The sequence below is a fragment of the Meleagris gallopavo genome, chromosome Z (assembly GCF_000146605.3).
Source record: "Meleagris gallopavo isolate NT-WF06-2002-E0010 breed Aviagen turkey brand Nicholas breeding stock chromosome Z, Turkey_5.1, whole genome shotgun sequence".
NCBI classification, from domain to species: domain Eukaryota; kingdom Metazoa; phylum Chordata; class Aves; order Galliformes; family Phasianidae; genus Meleagris; species Meleagris gallopavo.
This window is the reverse complement of record NC_015041.2, coordinates 7,409,289-7,429,245: the sequence shown is the minus strand read 5'-3', so window position 1 is coordinate 7,429,245 and position 19,957 is coordinate 7,409,289. Positions and strand designations below refer to the sequence as shown.

The 19,957-nt window shown below is 42.3% G+C and overlaps 2 protein-coding genes across 6 annotated transcripts in view; both read right to left on the bottom strand.

Moving 5' to 3' along the window:
* LOC100550826 (phospholipid-transporting ATPase FetA-like) overlaps positions 1–19,957 on the bottom strand; it is a 422,496-nt gene that overhangs the window by 382,706 nt on the left and 19,833 nt on the right. The window lies entirely within an intron of this gene.
* On the bottom strand, positions 2,699–18,090 carry LOC104914780 (protein unc-13 homolog B-like). Of its 3 annotated transcripts, none has more exons than XM_010725228.3 (7): positions 17,950–18,090; positions 13,114–13,194; positions 12,574–12,721; positions 9,893–9,949; positions 7,340–7,432; positions 6,207–6,366; positions 2,699–4,732 (listed from the first exon to the last, which is right to left on the bottom strand). In XM_010725228.3, the coding sequence occupies exons 2-7, from the start codon at positions 13,186–13,188 to the stop codon at positions 4,447–4,449; spliced, it is 819 nt and encodes a 272-aa protein (XP_010723530.1). In that variant the 5' UTR covers positions 13,189–13,194; positions 17,950–18,090; the 3' UTR covers positions 2,699–4,446. The 3 variants fall into 3 exon arrangements, with proteins under 3 accessions (XP_010723530.1, XP_031413051.1, XP_031413052.1); XM_031557191.1 differs by lacking the exon at positions 17,950–18,090 and adding an exon at positions 16,224–16,623; XM_031557192.1 differs by lacking the exons at positions 9,893–9,949; positions 17,950–18,090 and adding an exon at positions 16,224–16,482.

Sequence of the window (19,957 nt, the reverse complement as noted above, 5' to 3'; positions counted from 1 at the left end):
CCTAGTTTTCTCTAGAGAAGAGGAAATGAGAGTGTAAGGGCAGAAAAGGAAATCCCTCAAGTAGTCTGCCTTCCTTCAGTGCCACTACACCACCTCCTCCCTTTGTGCTGCTACACTGTAGAACTGAGTCCTGTGCCCAAAATGCCCACTGCCTTCTCGGCATGTCTGAGTCTCTCCCCAAACTCCCATTCCCCTGCCCGCCTTCTTGTCTTCATCCATCAGCTTGGTAATCTCTTCCAGGAAGACTGATAACGCGCCCTCCCAACCTCTGCCTCCGGGTCTCTGCACTCATATCACTAACCCAGAAACACAATGTCCTTCCCCCCAAGGCCACTCCGTCACCATCATGTGCTCACAAGCATGCACCAAGCCTTTTGGGTCCTCCTCTGTTACACCTACAGCTATTTTTATGACAGTGTGTATCACAGCCCTGAGCTGGCTGGAGCTTTAGAAAGGAATTTCCCAAAGAACAAAAAACCTGCTAAATTCAAAAGCCAGCCTTGCTTTCTTTCCATCCATGGAAAATGATCTCATCTTTTCAAATAAAGGTTAGGAAAAAAAAAAAAGTATTGTTAACAGTTCTCTGCCATCCACTGACACTCTGCATGGTGGCTTCTTTCTTTCTCTGCTTTCTGGACTGCATTCTGAATGCTGGATGGTGCTCTGGTACTCATAGCTCAGAAAAAATACACATAAATGGAAAAAGTTTAAAGAAGGGCAGCAAAGGTGTTCAGAAGTTTGATATAACTGAGTAAACTGGGACAATGCAGCCCCAAAAGGCACTGATGATCAGAGGGGTATGATAGATGTCAGCAGAAAGGGTGGCTGCTACAGATGGATAGGACCAACACTAGCATCTTTTTTACAAGAATGGACAACATCAGATGAAATTAGTTGGAACTACTTCCAAAACTAAAAGTAGGTCTTCATACACGACCTCATAAATCCATGGAACTCCTGTTCAGGGACTAGAGAGATGGGGACAGGAGAAGGATAGTTCAGGACTTTTTGCCTTGTTCTTACCCTTCTCCGGCCAGCTGCTTGTAAGCACTCTAGGAGACAACTATTTCTACAAGATGGACTTTTGATCTGAAATCAAACTGCTCCTCCGAGCAGAAAGATGTAGGGTCAGCACAATCAGACCACTGGCAGAACACACCCACGTGCATTCAGCATCCAGCTCATCTCCCACTTCTCCTTTTTGAAGTCAGTGTTGCAACACTCTGGACTCTTCCTGGAGTTCTGTGGCAACTTACCACTACTGGGTCACCTTTGCCACAGTACTTCTATCCCAGCCAACAATTTTTATATAAACATACTATTTAATTCATATACATATGTACAAAATACTATTTAAATACAATAATTTATGTATTTTCCATATGTTATAAATCATGTGTTTATTAATATTCTTACTATGTATGTATAATTTCTATACACACAGTGTATATCCAACTGGCATTCTGAGGAGTGTTCAGAAAGTAGAGTGAAGAGAGACATGTGTACAACAGCCTTTTGCGACCACCAGTATGAGAGGAAGTCTAAATACAAATGTGAATACTTTTTCTGGCAGGAAAGAAAATTTGAAAGTGTAAAGAATGGATGTGAACCCAAGACATGATGCCAGATGGGCCACTTTAGATAAAACATATTACAAAACAACAGTTATAAAAACTGGTTGTGTGATCTAAAAGTTTACAAATTTGGTTTGAAGGACAAGCACCAAGCTGGCGGACAAGCAATATACAGAGTCTGGGATTACCAGCTTTGCTAACAGCCAAAGCTCCTCCCTCTCCAGGCCTCTTCCCCATGGATACAGATTGCAATTTTCCTTTGAAAAGCTCTTTATGGATTTCTCGCTACTGCAGTGCTTGCTGAAGCAATGAGCATTGAACATACCAGTGAGTCAAAAACTCGTGTCCACCTCACTGCACTGAAGTGGGGCATGGAATTTGTGCTTCAAACAACATTTTAGGTGACATGCCATCAAACTCAACTTCTTCCATAATGAAGCTAGAACAGAAACACAGCAGCAAGCTTGGCCGTTAGGTAGCTGAATTACTTGCAGTCACATTGCCAAGCATGTCACATAAGGAAAAAGTTGCATCCCAGAACACAAAAACTGAGGCCTGCATCATTATGAAATACAAACTTCTGAGTTATTTAAGCTTTTCTGCTTGAAATTGGCAGCATCCCCAAAAAAGGAGGAGAGGGTGTAATTTACTTGACAACAAGAAGGTTTATTCTTTCATCTCATCAACATCATCTACATAGCATTAATGCTCATCAGACTGAAAGCTTTCAATCCATTTTGGCATACAATTACTCTTCTTCGCGTGTTGTTGGTAAGGTACCCTACTGCCTGCCCGCGGCTTCCATTTAGCACCACCAGGAGGCAATACCTGAATACAAAGAAAACTTAAAGGCAAGATAGGCAAACAAAAGGAAGTACGTTATTCTCTATGTTTTTCTGTCTCAGTGCTCTATCAGAAGCCAAGAACTCTGGGAAAAGACATCAAAGACAGAGGTACTCTACCACAGAGTAAGAGGGAATTACCTGACTCACACACTGTGCTGGGCATCTACAGTACTAAGGAAAAGCCTACTTACTACATGAGAGTAATTTGCAAAATTGCAGTAGCGATTCTAACCTACATGATTTGGCAAGTCCAATCACAGTTATACTTCAACAGACAACTCCAGATGCTGCTAAAAGAGTTTATTAAAGACTGTACTAAGAGTTCTCGTAACAATGGCACGTACAACAATTCAGAGTTGTGACAATTAGCGTGAAGTTTAGGAGAGCACTACTGTAGTACACCACAGACACGAACGAAGCAGATGTGCAGTCTCAACTCTACAAGCAAGCCCAGTAGTCATATCATACAGCTGTACAAGTGTCAGACAATATAGAAAAGAAAATACAAAAAAAAAAAGTCATTCAATAGCCAGTCCTTGAGTTTATTGACAGTATTACAGTACTTTATGGACAAGGACTGGCTTGTTCCAGCTGCACCTCCACAGTACAAGGGCAGCTGGAAATAGCAAATATCCCCTTAGTGAAGAAAAAATCAAAAAAAACCATACCTCGTTACAATCATTACTCCAGAGCTTCCTGTTCACAAAAATTTCAAATTCTGACATCCCCAAAATCATTTTGCTCAGGACACTGTTTTATTTTGCAAGAAAACAAAACTAGTATGGTTTTTTAAGATAGTGCAAAAATATTTTCTACCGTATTATTAAATCACAGATTAATGATGATCAACATGGATCAACCACAGCACGGCCAGCAGCAGCTTCAAGATCAGAACCAAATGGACCTGCTGCCCCTCCACCTGCACTTAAAAGAGTGAGTGCATGCAGAGGGGAGACGTGTAGTTCTCTTCCAAGCCATTATTCTGGGTTTATAAGGAGGATTGGCCTCCAGGGTTAACAAAATGCTACAGAAAACTTGCAAGTATTTAATTATAAAAAAGAAATAAAACAAAACAAAACAAACAAAAAAACCCACAACCAAACAAAACCAGGGCAACCTCCTAAAAAAAAGAATATTGAAATGGAAAAAGTAAGTAGTAGCTGTATTATTTGCCATGGCTGTAATGTTCCCTTCCTTACAGGGTTGGTCATGGCAGTCAAAGTGTGACTCGTGGAGCTCAGCAGCTTACAGCACCCACAAGGTGATGCAGGATTCCCAGCAGCACGCAGGGATTTCATATTCTCTACAACATGGCATCTAGTTACAATGGCAGGGCAGCTGCAGCCTGCTCCCTGTGTGCTGCCTTTGCAGTTTTTGGCTATGAGATCTTAGGCCCTCTGCACTTGTTCCACTGGTCATGTTCATGCTCACAACAGCACAACCTTAGCTGCACATTCATTTGGGGTACATCTCCATAGCAATTTGCAACTTCTTTTTTTAAGCAGACATTGAGGTGTCTGCATAACACACTGAAATACTAGTGCACTCTGTGCAGGAACACCCTTTGGCACCTCCATAGTACATGAATTCAGTGAGATAACTGCGTTTTGCCAAACCCCCAAATCACTCTTCTCCCAATTTCCATACAGTTAGTTTGTTTTGTAGTGTGATTATGTAGAACCTTTTCAATGTCTGCCAGTTTCAGAGGATAAAATCACAGTGCTGCATATCAACAAAACCCAGCATACCCAGCCTGCAATATAAAATAATTTATATACACAAAGCAGAATTTGCATCTTAAATAGGAAGAGATTGCCTTGTTCTCTACAGTGTCTTACCCAGCTACTAAAAAATAAATAATTCACATCAGATTGATGGATTTGTTTCCTCTACAGCACACGTGCGCTATTGGAGCTGACAAAGATAACATGAAAAAAACCTTTTGTAATTAATAAAAGAGAACTGTTGAACACTTGCACATATTGGCACAAGGCAGAAGAAAAAAAGGAAAGATCACACAGCTCAGCTCAGGTGCCTTCCTCAGTGGAACGGGACTCAGATTTTAACTTCACAAATTCTTTTGCAACTTCATCATTGGTTCTTTGGGAAAGAATCCTCAGGACTGTAAGTCCAGTCTCATCCATCTGAATCCTGCGTCCAAGAGGACACCAGCAGGCACAGCTTCCTTTGTCTGCTATGTCTCTGAGCTGCATCACTGCTATGCCCAGCACCCGATCCTCCCGAGCAAAGCAGTAGTCCTTCACACAGACTTGGAGCTCATAGGCATCGGGGCCGTCCTCGTTCCCCAGTATGCTGGAAAACAAACGAGATTACTTATCAGAACATATCAATTCCTCCTAAAAAAGACATTTTAAAAACATGTCAGAGGCTGGGTGAAGTGCCAGATGTGCCATAAAAAACTTCTTTCTACAGAATCATAGAATCACTGGAGTTGGGAGGGACCCTTAAAGCTCATCTGGCCCAAATCAGAGAACAGAGACACCACAGCTCCATCAGGTGCCCCTCCAGCCTGACCTTCGGTGCCTCCAGAGATGGGGCATCCACCACCTCTCTGGCCAAACTGTTCCACTGCCACCATTCACCACTGTTTATTATAAAAAACTTTTTTTCCTGTTTAGAGAGGCAGGAGTACAGCATATGGTGTATGCATCTTACTGCTGTTTCATGGTTGATAAAGGCAACGTGGCTATTTGAAAAGAAAAAAAGAAACAACTCTTTTCAAGTTGCCTTTGCGTGTGTGTGTGTGTGAAATTGCAAAATGAAAAGAATGGAGAACATAAAAGACACGCTAATAGATTTTCAACTAAGACAACTGTAAACATTTCTGTTCCTGCTAAGGGTTGTTTCATTCCAGTAATTAATATTTTAATTAGATGAAGTCTTTGTTAATGATGCAGAACCTTCCATTAAAGCATCAGCTAATAAACATACATTCCAAACCTTTCTGATGCTTCTAAAGCTAAAAAAAAAAGAAAAAAGGCACAAAAATTTCTTCACTTAGAGCAAGTCTGCCTTTCTCCATATCGAATAAAATCATACAGTCTGTCCATTTCCCCTGGGAAGTTTACAGTCTTTTGCTGGTCATCACTTCTTTCATTCACAGAATCCTAGAATGGTTTAGGATGGAAGGGACCTCTGGAGATCAGCTGGTCCAGCCCCTGCTCACGCAGAGCCACCCAGACTTATCTTACTGCACAGCTGGGTGAAGACCAGTCTGTAGCTCCTCTGGTTGAGCCTTCCAGGAAGGGAGATGGCTTTGTAATAATGAAAGCCAAGTAAGAAGAGATCAATGCTCCATGCTGAGAAAGCTGCAGCTGCTAACAGATCCAAGGACTATAACCTTGGAAACAAGGATACACAAGTTCACAGAGCACGCCCCATTAGTCAAGTTGAGATAAAAACTCATTAGGAAATAAAACCACATCCATACATGAACTTTTAGCCTCAACTCTTAACAACAAAACACACAAAGTTCATTAAAATGATGGAGCACAGTAAAATACGTGAACAGGACACGTAACACGTTTCCAAAGGTAGCCAAAGGACACTGCTGGTGAAGAATGATTAGCAGCATCCCACCCACAGCAAAATCTCCCATCATCTAGCCTTTCCTGCCAAGACACCTGACACTGGGCCAAGCTGCTGGTTCAAGTACTGCTCCGAGCCCTGCGCAGGCTGTTTGTGGATGCTGGAAAAAAAAAACCACAATCTGTCCACTGCATCTAACCATACCAGGACAGATCCTCAGGCCATTTTTCACACTTACAAGTGAAAGGTTTCATTGTATTTGGGAGCCCAGTTGTTGCTCTTTGACTTCGTTGTGAACTTCCTCTTCTTGTCACTCTGATGAGGCCCAATCATGGTAACTTCAACAAACGGACGGAACATGCCAGACGTCTGCCACTTCAGGTCGTTGGCTGCCACAACTGGAAAAGAGTCACAATCTGCTTTACAAAGAATACTCATTTGTTCCCATTGCTAGCTTTCCACTTGGATCTCATTTCAATTCCTTGTCCAACCTACAACATATGAGCTATGTCTTTTTTCTTTTTTTTGTCCTGTTTGAATTCTGCCTCGGGAATCTGAAACTTTTCTCTTGCCATATGCACGTTCAAGAAAGTAGTCAAAAAGCAGGCACACATGCATCTCTGGTCAGTGTTTAATTCTGTATCAGCTGTGGAATGAGAAAAAACAGCGTATGCAGGGGCCTGATGTTGAAGTCTGTTGAAAATGAGACTGCAGGTAAGACAAACAAAGCATATGAGCTGTGGGTGGTTTCAGAACTCACCACTGTTAGCTCTTTAATTCCCATTTTCTCAAACGAGCATAGAAAATATCTGTGAACTGCATTGTGGTATAGATTTACCCAGGAGAAGAGAGGGTTGGAGATCTGTTTATATATATCTTTAGAGGAAATTAAAGTAGTTAAATATGCTGCAAAGGAGACGAAGGAAGAGGAAGCCTGAAATGAATCACTGCTTTGGTTATTTTCAGAGCAGCTCTTCTGGGATCAATTTGGCCGTCAGGATGGAGGAGAGCAAAGGCCTTGACCTCTTACTGGTTCTGCAGTTTCTCAATTTACACTGAGTAGTTTCACACCATCACTCTGTCATACTGCTCTGTTCTCTGCAGCACATGCTAAACTGTGGGGCCTGCGAGAGCCAACATCTGATTTGTTTATTTCATATATTGTTGCCAATAAACAACAGGACTCTACACTGTCACGTCACTTGCTGTCACTAGACTGGACAAGATCAATTAATGTGTCCTTGCATGTCTGTGATGTGAAAGAGAAAAACATCCACATCACATGAGTTTGCACAGAAATACGATGACTTCTAACTGCAAGTTTGTCTTGACACAGACAGAGCCCACGCAGTAAAGCTTATCTGTCCCTACCTTTCACTGTGACCTTGTGTTCTCCAGTTCCTGGATGGGTATACAGGTCGATCTGTACAGACACTTCACCCACAGGGTCATCCACACCAGAGGCTGTTGGAAGAAAATTGGCACGCATGCGCCGTGCACACACAGATTATTGTTTATTGGTACCCATCTTTGCCCCAGCAGACAATAGTATTCTCACACCCTCCATAGCCTGTTTTTTCAGTCAGCATTGATAATAAAATGTCAATGCAAACTAACAGGCTTGCATGCCCAACAAGCTTAAACACTAACTTTCTTTGCACTCCACCATAAGAATCACACCCTATAAAGAATTCTAAAATAAACTAAGCCATCTAAAATGTGACAATGAACCCTCTCAGAGAACAAGAATATTTTTCAGAAGTTCCCGACAAGCTGTTGTATACACATGCAAGGCATTCCAGTGGTGGGCAGCAGCATTCCCAACAGAATTAAGGACGAGGATTAAAAAAACAAGTAAAAAAAAACAAAAAAAAGCACAACAGAACATGTAAGGCAAGTTTAGGGGAAAAAAAAGACAAAGATGTTAGCGATTAGCACTGAGCCATAATGCAGTCTCACCCTCCAAGGTTTCCATGCAGTAAAGCAGATAAATGCTGTTACCCTGACTGCCCACACCTGCTTCTCTTCAGAGGGTAATGAGAATCTCTTAAGTGCTGTACACCAAAGAGGATGAGAAAGAAGCATTCAGCTTGCACACTCATTTCCCTACATCCATCAGGCAGGCAGAAAACAAGAGGTATTTTCATGGAGGAAAACATAACATGTTCCAACTGCAGGGGAACATCACATGAACCTTGCAATTCTTATATTACGATGTTTTCAACATATTCACTTTTAATTATAATAATCAAGGAATACGGGGAAACAACATTTATCTGGTAGGGAAACTGAGATGTCATGCAAATTACAGAAAAAGACTGCTTTGCAGAAAGAAAATTAAGTTTTTGATCAGATAGGGAGATTGATCTTCTTGTCTCTCTAATAAGTGTCTGATGAGTTTGACAGTTAGCAATGCAGTTGTAAGAGGGATACCTATGGGGTAATTGGATGCCTAAGAAGAGCACTGTTAGTTTGTTAATTTTGAGACTAAGATGCATTACAAAATGGAGGGGGAAAAAAAAGGTGTGTCGATTGAAATTCGAGACAAGGATCTTGAAGGATGTCATTAAACAAACATTTTGATTAGATGGATCTAACATGTCGACGTCTACAAAAACAGTCTGCAGGCAGCAAAAGCGCTCCTTTCAAGAACAGGAGGTTGAGAGCTCATCTGTGCACTTCCCTGAAGAGAATTACTTGGCACAGAACCGCCGGCAGTGAAAGTCACGTTCATGTTCAAGAGAAACTATCTGCACGCACAAACATAACACAACCTCAGGTTATTCTCTCAGGGGTAGATTCTCACTCCTGACCTGAGTACAACAGACAGCCCTTAGGCTGTAACATCTGTACTTCATCCTGAGCACAGTGTTTTACCCCTGCCCAGGAGGGGATGTGTTTCTGTATGTAAGCGTAGAGCTTTGAAAATGCTGGGCCCAATCACTCATCTGACCCACCCGACTTTGCCTATCACAGTCAGTGCTTTCTATGGGAACAGACAAGATTACCAAAATTATATAATGACTTTACCAGGCTGAATAATCTGATAAACCTGCCAAACACACAGGTCTTCATTATACTGATCTTTAGAGTCATTGGTGGGTTATGAATGAGATGCTGATGCTTCTGAAGAATCGCAACAGAATCAGCCCTTTATCCTTGAGGGAAACAAAATTTAGATTGCTTTGTGCTTTTTTCTGCCTTCACTCCCATCTTTTCATAATAAAAACCCACTTCTATTAACTGATAAGTTCACGGAGACCAAATACTGCTTAAGAAATATCCATAGGCAGACAGTGTAAATATTCTGCTCTCATACAGTTGTGTAGATATACGTGCTTGCACGCTTAGTGGCAAGTAGATTTAAATCTTAAGTCATTGATGTTGTGATAGTGGAAGGTGAAACTGCAGAACTGAGCTCGTGCAATGTGACTTTGGACAGCAGAAAATAAACTGGGAGATGAAAAACAAAAAGACTTAATTTAGTGTTCTCCTGAGGATGCAGTCTTTATCTACCCCCTTCAAGCCACATGTTTCAAGCTTGGCCACAGTTTTGAGTGAATATCAGACATGACCATGTATTACCATCCCTGTAGACCACAAGCATGCAAGTCCAAGACTTGAAATAGCAACACACAGCCATGATAAAGGGTAGAGAAACACATTCGCATCATCTTTCAAAATGCAGTCCATTTTAAAGACAGATTTCACATCCCATAAACAAGGCTTTGGGACAGGTTCTCAAGCAAGGTACAAACTTCTACACCGCGCAACCCGTGGCTCTGTGGGATGGATGCAAGCATTCTGTGACAGTTCATTTCTACAGAGAACTACGAGCAATGGGTCTCTGGAAAAGGTTCTGAGCAAGATGGCTTTAAAAGCAAGGCAGTTGGCTAATGGTAACAACATTAGTCTGAAACATACCCTTATCAGGAAGAACGTCCTCATTAGCCGTAAACCTAATACCTTTCCCATCATGCACTGAGACATGAATTCAAAAGGCAAGAAGCAAGCAGGATAAAGAGAGAAGAGTGTGAATTACAATCCAATTAGTGGCTTCACTTAAACAAATGCAAGACAAACATTCTAGCTCTTAACAAACAAAACATTCTCTTAGATCTTCTGTACCAACACAGGCTTTGAGGAGCAAGCCCGTCTGCAAGTAAGGGATTGTCCGGGTAAAAAAAAATAGAATTTGTTCTGGCAAAACTGAACCACAAGCTCTGATCCATCTCTGCAGAACAAAGCATTGTGCCACAGACTGTGGCACAGTAAGAAAAGGAGCACAAAAAGTAACTCACAAACTGCTAGGTATAACTACTGAGCAGTGAAGTATTTAAATAGAAGCAAAGCATTTAAGTAGCTTTGCATGCAGCCGTTTCTACCCTTAGGCTTGTGAGATGCTTGGCTTAAGGGAAAACATCAGCCAGAGACAGATCCATAAGGCAGATATCAGTTGTAAATACCAGTGCTGTCCTTCTGTCTCTCTGATGCATACGTGATCTCCAAACTATTCTACTTACTGTGGTCACCCAGAAGCATGTACAAATAACATCCTGCTCTAACCTCAGTCCCTGGAGAAAGTCACGCCTTTCTCAGAATCATCACTGATACCACATACACCAATTGTATATCTCCAGTCTTCTGTTCTCTAAACAGAGCCTCACACTCCCAAGCCTGTTAATATACATGATGCTGATTTGGACCAGCTCAGAGGTTCACCACACCCAATAGCTGCCTCCCAAAGTGATTCAGACAAGCCACAAACAAATGTCACCAGTCAGCTATGTGAGAGAACGTGTGACCTCGTAACACATGCATTTTGTACACCAAAACCAGAGCTAAATTCTTTCTAAGCTTTCACACATTCTTTGGTGGAAACTCTACATTCCCACTGCTCTTAGATTATTTCAAATTCCCTTTGTGTATCTGCTCTACAATTACCCTTACTGGAATTTTATAGTCAAATCATTCACTGAATTAAATTTCTTCGTCATATAAAGTTTCCACTTTCCAGCTTCAACATCTTCTTGGTTCAGATATATAATGGGAAGTGCTTGCCATCGACGAGCAACAACTGAAAATGTACTGGGCACATAAGTTCCTAGTTAAAAAATGTTTTGTGTAACTCTACTGGGAGCAAGCAGTTCCCCAAATCCCGCGGTGATGCAGCAGTGTTTGACCTGCCTGGCCACTGGATGTCATCCTTGCTCTGCTAGGATGCACGTACAGGACCTTCCTCTCCAATGTAGGTACTGACTACTTACATTTGAGTTAACTTCTGACGCTTAATAAAGAATACTTCAACTTAATCATATTTGTGTTGCTAAAGGGAAGGATGATTTAGAATCATAGAATACCCTGAGTTGGAAGGGACCCTGACTCCTAAGGATCACTGAGTCCAACTGCTGGCTCTACACATCCAAGCATCCAAAACCAATACTCAACTACTTTTCACTTTAAAGTAAACCTTTTTTTTTTTTTTCTTGCTTAAAAAATGCACAGAAGAATGCCAGTACCAGGCAGTTTAATTTACACACCAGAGAAGTGTGTGTCAGGTAGATAGTCATTCTGTCTTGACTTAGTGTGATGATTTGCTGGCAGTGTTGGTACGGTCTGTGGGGTGACCAGTTCTTTTAGACTAGAAAGAGTTAAAGTACACACTAGGCCAGGCAAAAATATGGCAAAATACATCTCCTGTGGAGCATTATGATTATTGCTGCTGAGATATAATAGTCCAATTTCACCGCTTCTAAGAAGCCTGAAAAAGGAGAACATCAGTTTCAGTTTTGACCTAACCTGTAATAACATCTGTCCTCTATTTCTGAGTCTGAAGACTCACAGTCAACTAGTGAAGGTGCATGACTATGGATTAAATTATTCTACTCAACAATCTGAAGATGCTTCTTTGAAAGCAATGAAAGATGGAGGCAATTAGCTATGTACCACTTCTGAATCAGTGAAGTAGCAGCGCTGCTCTGCATTCACAGAGAGCAACCAGAGAACTCCAGTGACCCATTCCAGCAGCCTACTAACACTTGTGGTGACTCGTCATCATCTAGCTAACACGTATCCTGTAGTGGCTGCAGACAGTGCTGTTGTTACTCCTAAAGGGACTCTTCTCTTTGCACAGCAGCATGGTGCTCCGTGATACAACACCTTCTGTCAATCAGCATTAGTCAGAACGACATGGGCTGCTGGCATCTGGCCTGTGACACACGCACCCAGTAGCTTCTGTGGTGATGTCTTGCTGGAATGGTCTCTCACACCACTGTGAGTCTCAGTACAGTATCTTCGCGTTTCACTTCCCCAAATTACCCACCCACATGAATTCAAGAAACGTGACTGCTATATGAGAACTGCAGAAAATAGACCACAAACCCCTTCAGGACGTATGTTTCACATATCCTCTGTTCTCTCAAAATGTAAATGTTGTGCAGGAAATAACTCATTTTCCCTCCTTCCACATTTCAAAAGCTCTGAACTGTCACATTTCCAGAAAAGTTACTGCCAAAAGCACTCTACAAACTGGCAATACAAGACTGAGCAATTACGAACAGGGCAGATCACTCCATTCAACTTTGCCAACAGCATAAATGTCTTACCCTGAGCTGTCTGTGTCTGGACAAAAGTTTTGATGAGAGTGTCTGTGGTCTGAGTATAGAGAGAAAGAGCGTATCGAAGTGACTGCAGGTCGGGACTCTTCTCCAAGAAGGTTTTCTTCAGTCCATTCCCACCAGCATGGAAATATTGCTAGAAGTAAAAATAAATAAATAAGGGAAAAATAGTGAGGAAGAATTGTAAAAGGCAACAAGTATTTATGCACTATGGATTAGAAAGAGCTGAAAAATTCACAAAACACTTCTGTACTGGGAGCCCAGCTATTGCTAGACCAGCTGATAGCAGCTGCTCATGGCTTTCCTATTCCAAAACACTTAAATTTAAATACACCCTCTCTCCCAGCGTGTATCCATCACATGACTCTATTTGGGCTTACCCAAACATGGCAGTAGCACTCATGGCTTAATGGCTGGAACAACAGCAACAGATTCCTGCCATCTCCTAACTGGAACAGGCACTACCCTCCCAAATGGGAGTGCAGATGAAGCAAGGGAATGACAAAGACAGAAATGGAAATAACTTACTTTGATAGTATCCAGTGCAAGATCCAAAACAGCACATTGCTTGGGAGTGAGGCTCCTGGTTTCTTCTCTCACCATATGATCCTGCAAACAATCATTGTATTTGATATTAATATGTCATCAGATGCTACAAGAAGAGACCCCAATCTCATCTCTCTCTCTGGATTCATGCTGTGGCTACATAGCCACATATTAGCTCAGCCATTTAAGGAATACTTAATGGAGTGTTTCAGAATCTTTTATTACAGCTTTACTTGAAAATAAGCACAATTCTTCTCTTGTAGGCAGAGAAAATAAGGAAAGAACCTGGATAAACATAAGTAATGATTTAACAATCAGTTTGTCTCTAAAGAAGAAAACAAACAGGAGTCTTCTTGTTACCAATCATTTCAGAACATCCACAAAACGCTACCCAAAGCAAGTAATTCTGGGAACCAGATCCAGGGAGAAGTTTTTAGATGTTGATAGGTGCTCATATCACTCTTGTACAGGAATAAAAACAAACTAGCAATGCGTTCTAGAAAGCACCTCTACTAATAGATGAAGTTGTTCTCATTAATGAAACCCACCATGACTAATAGCAGAGACAAATCCCTTTGGGAAGGGATGTCCTTTGCTGCAGTTGGAGCACATTCCTCTTAGTCTCTTACCTGACTGTCATATTTTGGCATTTCACTAAGCTCATTTTCTCTGGTGTTTAGTCAAAGTGTCAGGGAAACCCTGCACATTTTAGGAAGGAAAGCTTTGCACAAACCTAGACTCTAACTGTCTGACCTTCTAGAGGATCAGGTCAGCTGGCTGCAGCCTGGGTGCTGAAGCTTTTGTGAAAAATATGCAGGCAAATCACACAATGGCTGCTCATCCCTGCATTAAATGCAGCACAGTTCTGAGAAGAGACATTTTCCAGGAGACACATCCTCTGAACAGTCTGTGAGCCCAGCATGCCCAGTGTGCAGCATGATGCATGTGTTTCATGCTGACAAGCTTGCTGGCCATCCTGCAGCCTAGCAATTCCTCATGTCACATGGTGGTGTTCCCAAGTCATCATGAACCATGTTCTGCAGCTTGATGGAGTCTGAGCATAACACTGCTCTTAGGCACTGACCGATTACCTTTGCACAGTGCTGCATTAGATTCTACAGAAGATGCTGCTCAAGTCAGCAGTACCTCAGACAAGCTTGTACTGTACTTTCCTGATAGTAGAAATGCCTCAACACACCTCCTTCCATTCTCAAGCTGCTTCTGTTCTGTAGAGCTAGTGTAGCGGCACCATGTTCCACAAGCTGCAATGAATCTTCTGTTAAAACAAACTATCTTCTGGGGAGCCATCATTCACATCTCTCTTCTCAAGTAACTCAGTTGAAGATGATCACACTTCAGTACACAGAGGGTAAAACATTTATCTGCCTGACTGTTTGATTAAGTGCACTATCAGGCAGAGCCCAAGGCCACTTCTCCAGAGTCCTAGTTTATTGAGGTGCCAAAGGGCAGTGTGATTTTCAATTCTGTTGAATTGAGCTTCTGGGTTTGCCCACCAGATAACCCAAGTCTGAAACAGAAACCAGGTGGCTGGCATTTTTCTCTTCAACATCTAACAAGCTCCTTTACCACTCAGAGAGGTCACCTGGACTGTGTCTGTGCTGCCGCTGCACAGCAACACACCAGCGCTTTCTAAGAGTTTCCCGCTGTCATTTACTTCAACACATTATGTAAAAACATCCAAGTGATGGGGCTGGTAATGCTCACAGCTGCACACAGAGGAGTCCATGACTGTCATCCCTCTGTGTGCCTGCCCTCTGCTCGTCCTACACTGCTCCTATCAAGTATTCTGCAGAGCTGCTCTGCGCTTTCCAGTTTGAGAGTGTGGAGCAGTCCACAAATATTTACATCAAATCACTGCGTAACTATAAGTGGAAGTCATCAAAATCTTTTCCTGGTCTCTCATATTCACTGGTTACTGTGCACAGCTGTTCTTAGAAAAACCTCCGCAGTCAGAGCTTGACTTTGCGAAGTGGAAGAGGCTGCCCCGCTTCCTGCTCTGGCTTCTGGCTCTGTGGGGCAGGCAGCAGGAGCAGCCAGCTTGCACCAAAGCAAACTGAGCAGAAGAGCTAGATAACAATTGGGAGGCAGGTATCTGGCTCCAAGGTGCCAGTTTTACGGTTGGTTTTCCAAGCATTTGAAAATACAATGGGAAATTGATTTGTCATCCGGACAGGAATCTGTGCACATCAGGTCTGCCAGTCTCAGCTTTCAGCTGACTAATCTGATTCACTGGGGAACTTTTCCTACTGTTCTATTTAAGACAACTAAAGGCTTAAAATCCGTGTTATAATTTTCTCAGGCTTTTAGTGAAATGGCAAAATACACAAGAGAAGGACTTCGAGTAGCTATTTATTCATGCCTTCTCTGCTAGCTTGTACATGCCTGTAAAAACAGAAAATCCATGGTTATACAGACCCAAACAATTTACATTTTCTTAACTCCTTCACTCCTCAGGAAATTTTTGGACACAATGTCAGCTCACACCATCTGTCTGAACAAAAGGTCCTCAGAATTCAAGTGGTATGGCACTTTCATGTCTGCATACAGCCCTGATGCCACAAATAAAATCTCACGCACCTGTGCTCTAATTCTATATATGGATATGTAAGTAAAGGCTCAAAAACCAACCAAGGCTTGCCTGATTTCCACGAGTATGTGCATTTCTAAAAATGGAGTTCAGAGTTAGCAAAGTTAAGCTTTATAGTAACTCTAGCCAAAGACAGGCTACTGCTGAGGGCTGGCCTTGGTCTGATCAGTGCAAATGGAAACAGAAAAGAATTCCAGCTCATTCCTGACAAAAGGCACTCTGTGTATCTTAAAAAATTCCAGTAAAGAGGAGACTGGGAGGAAGTAAAAGCTAACAGTGAATGTCAGTGACTATGTCTGAGAACACAGAGGCACAGGAACTCATAGCTGTCTGCAAAAACTTGTCCTGGTGACCTGGGGGGAGTAACAGGGAGAATCCAGCTTGTCCTTTGAAAACAGAAGTGCATTAAGAGAGCAGGCAGGGCTTCTTCTCTGCATGTTGCGTACTCACCCTGCTGTTTTTGAAAGGACAAAGGGATACTCACAGGAAGAGGGGGTTGCATTTGGAGGCTGCATTCCAGTTCCTACTCTCCCAGCCTGGGTACAAAGCTCCTCTCTGTCCATTTCTCCCATGGGAGCTTTTGCTTTCTTTTCTTTGAAGCAGAAACAGTGGAGGTGGTGCAATCCTCAAGAGTCACCACGTCACCAGGGAGGACAAGCTAGCAGTCCCCAGCAAAAGTGGCAGATGACAGCTATTCCCCTTGAGAGCCACACTTGAAGAGTTTGTTAACTCTTTTATTACAGTCTCAAAATGTAGATGGAAAAAAAAAAAGCCCCTCGTGCATACAATCAAAGGACGGCTTGGATTGGAAGAGACCTTAACGCCCATACAGTTCCATCCTCCTGCCGTGGGCTGGTTGCCCCCACCAACTCAGGCTCCCCAGACCCCATCCAACCTGTCCTTGAGCACCTCCAGGGGTGGAGCACCACAGCTCTCTGGGCAGTAGTGCCAGCGCCTCACTGTTCTCCGAGTAAAGAATTCTCTCCAAACTTCTAACCAATTTAACTTCTTCACTTTGGAGGTTACAGAGCACTGGAATAGACTGTCCAGGGAGGTTGTGGAGTCTTCTTTTTTGGAGATATTCAAAACCTGCCAGGATGCTTACCTGTGCAATTTGTAGGGCACCTGCTTTAGAAGGGGACTACATGATCTCCAGAGGTCCCTTCCTACCCTGTAATTCTGTGATTCTGTATAATGAGACATGCGTGTCCAGATCCTTTCTAGGACTTCTAATAAGCACTACCTTAAATGAACTGCGTACTGTCCTGAATCACAAACACATACAATGTGACTGCAGGGCAAGGGAAACAGATAGTTAAATAAAAACTAATAATAAAGGCATGTAATAAAGGCATGAGACAAACTATAATGGGAAGAGGTGAATGTATTTGGAACTGCACTGATCACTCAGAAGAATGCTCTTGGCCATGGGAAGCTCTCCCTGATCACCCTCCAAGACTGTGTCATCTTCCTATCTGCACAATTTGTGAGTAGTGACTTGAGATTTAGACTACTTCTTGCACTGTATCTGCTTTATAGCATAAGCCAAACCACAGCACAGTACAATTTGATTCTTGTAAGGCATTGCTAATTTCATACCATTCCTGTTGTGACCACTGAATTATTGCTTGATTGGCTTACAGTGAGGTAGAGTGCACTTAGTAATGCTCATGCCATGCACTGTCATGTCATGCAGTGTCAAAACACATCAACATAGCCTTCATGCTAAATGCCAGTTTGCCTGTAAAGAGAGCCCACACAGACAGAATTTACAGACACAGGCTCTGTTCCATAAGGAACAGTTATTTTTGTATATAATTCATCAATAGCTACTGCAAGCATCTTCCCTACTGATAGCTCATTATCAGGATCATACAAGGGATTCCCTTTTACACAAGAGACGCAGAGGAACTAGCCAGATATCAAAATCTCTACTTTTTTTTTCCATTTTGAATAGATAAATCAAACTGAACCCTCCCTCGAAGAGATAAACTACTTTTCTATTAAACACAGAATAAAATTTAGCAGTTAATATAAACACGATGCTAATGTTAGCAGGATGTATTTAAATGAACATCTAAGGCATTTAAAAGAAAGCATTTCTCTGTAAGTGTGTTCAGCCACAAGCCACTAGAAGCACAAGCCATGCTACTCACTACTACAATCCCATGCTCAAACACAAGGACATTAACACAGACCACACACAATACCTTCAACTTTGACAAGTGTCCCAGCTCTTTAGCAGCACTGAAAATCAACTGTGTGCCCTATGATTGCAAGAAGGTAGGAAAAAAAAGGAGGAAAAAAAACATTATACACAAGATTTGCATACTTTTCCTTCAGCAAGTCAAACCAGTTCACAGACAGAACTTTACATAACAACCCCAAGGCCTACCTCAACAATCCTTCTTGTTATTATATTATCTAGTATAAGACCTTGCATTTCTGCAGATGCCAAATCCAGAGCTACTTCAGAGCACGACATTCTGCTAATTGGTTTACTCTTGCTTCAGCAGCCACACATTTAAATAGGATGCACCCTATTGCACAGGGTTGCACAGGTCTTAGGGGAAGGCAGTGTACTGGCTTCACCTCCAGACACTTCACTAGAGTTCAAGTAATCTACATACATGTGGATAAGCACTGGGTAACATCATCTTAAGCAGTGAGTACACAATTGATGACAATCTCTCTAGGGAAGTGCAGCCCAATCAGTGATGAAAGGGGTTAAGAATGTATCAGGTATCAGAAGCAAAATTGGATCTGAACAGTTTCCAGATGAGGCAAACAAAGTCCAACATATGTTACAGCATCTCCTTCATATGTCAAAAGCTGGGAATGGCTCTTCTTCCCCACTGTGGCTTACTGATACTGCATGACCAATGAAGAAACAAAAAATGATGATAAATCCCAAATACAGGAAATTTTGCTTTGACTCACTTACACACTGATAAAATTAAGCTTTTAAATATTTTCCCTGCAGTTACAATAGAAATATTTTTCCTTTCTGCCATCACAACATTTCTCTGCTGTATAATAAATACCTCTTTTGCCTGGGAACTTAAGCCCAATATGAAATGAGAAAGACAAAAGCAATCAAACCAATTCTCTAGCCTCCTTCCCAGACATGTTTTATGAGGTTCATTGAGATTTATTTTCTTCCATTTTGATCTCTTTCATTGATCTACCTTTTTCTAATGAAGTCACAGCTGCCTATTTCTCCATTCAGAATAAAACCCTAGCCTACTGTAACTCAGGCCATGAATTGTGTATCCATCATATTGTGAAACTTTCTTCTCCACTTCAGCCTTCTGTGGCTAAGTAAGATTTGGGCTTCCCCATAGAGCTACAGGCTCTTTCCTTCTTTAATGTCACTTTCATCATCTGTCTCAGAAAAGCCTGAGGTATGTCAGGGGAGATGCTCTCTCAGTGACAGTCTTTGGCTCTCCTCAGCTTGTAATGAATTATTAGAGGCTACTATTAAAAGTACATTAAAAGTTGTCTGTCTTGGGACCTCTTTAACATCTTTATCAATGACACTGATGATGGAATTGAGTGCACCCTCAGCAAGTTTGCTGATGACACCAAGCTGAGCGCTGCGGTTGACATGGTGGAAGGAAGGGATGTCATTCAGAGGGACCTCAGCAGACTGAAAGGTGGGCCTGGGTGAACCTAATGAGGTTCAACACAGCAAAGTGCAAGGTTTTGCTCTTGGGCCGAAGGAATCCCAGGTATTTATACAGACTGGAAGGAGAGCAGCCCTGCAGAGAAGGACCTGAGGGTCAACAGATCCTCAACATGAGCTAGCAGGGTGTGATTACAGCTTGGAAAGCAAGTGTTATCCTGGGCTCCATCAGAAGAGGGGGGGCCAGCAGAGACAGGGAGGTGATTGTCCCCCTCTACTCTGCTCTTGTGAGGCTCCATCTGAAGTACTGTGTCCAGGCTGGAGCACCTCCCCTGTGAAAACAGGCTGAGGGAGCTGGGCTTGTTCAGCCTGGAGAAAAGAAGGCTGCGGGATGACATGATTGCAGCCTTTCAGTACTTAAAGGGAGCCTACAAACAGAGAGGAACCAACTCTTTGGAAGGGTAGATAACAGCAGGACAAGGAGAAATGGTTTTAAGTTGAGGGAGGGAAGATTTAAGATGGATGTCAGGGGGAAGTTCTTTACAGAGAGTGGTGAGGTGCTGGAACAGGCTGCCCAGAGAGGTTGTGGATGC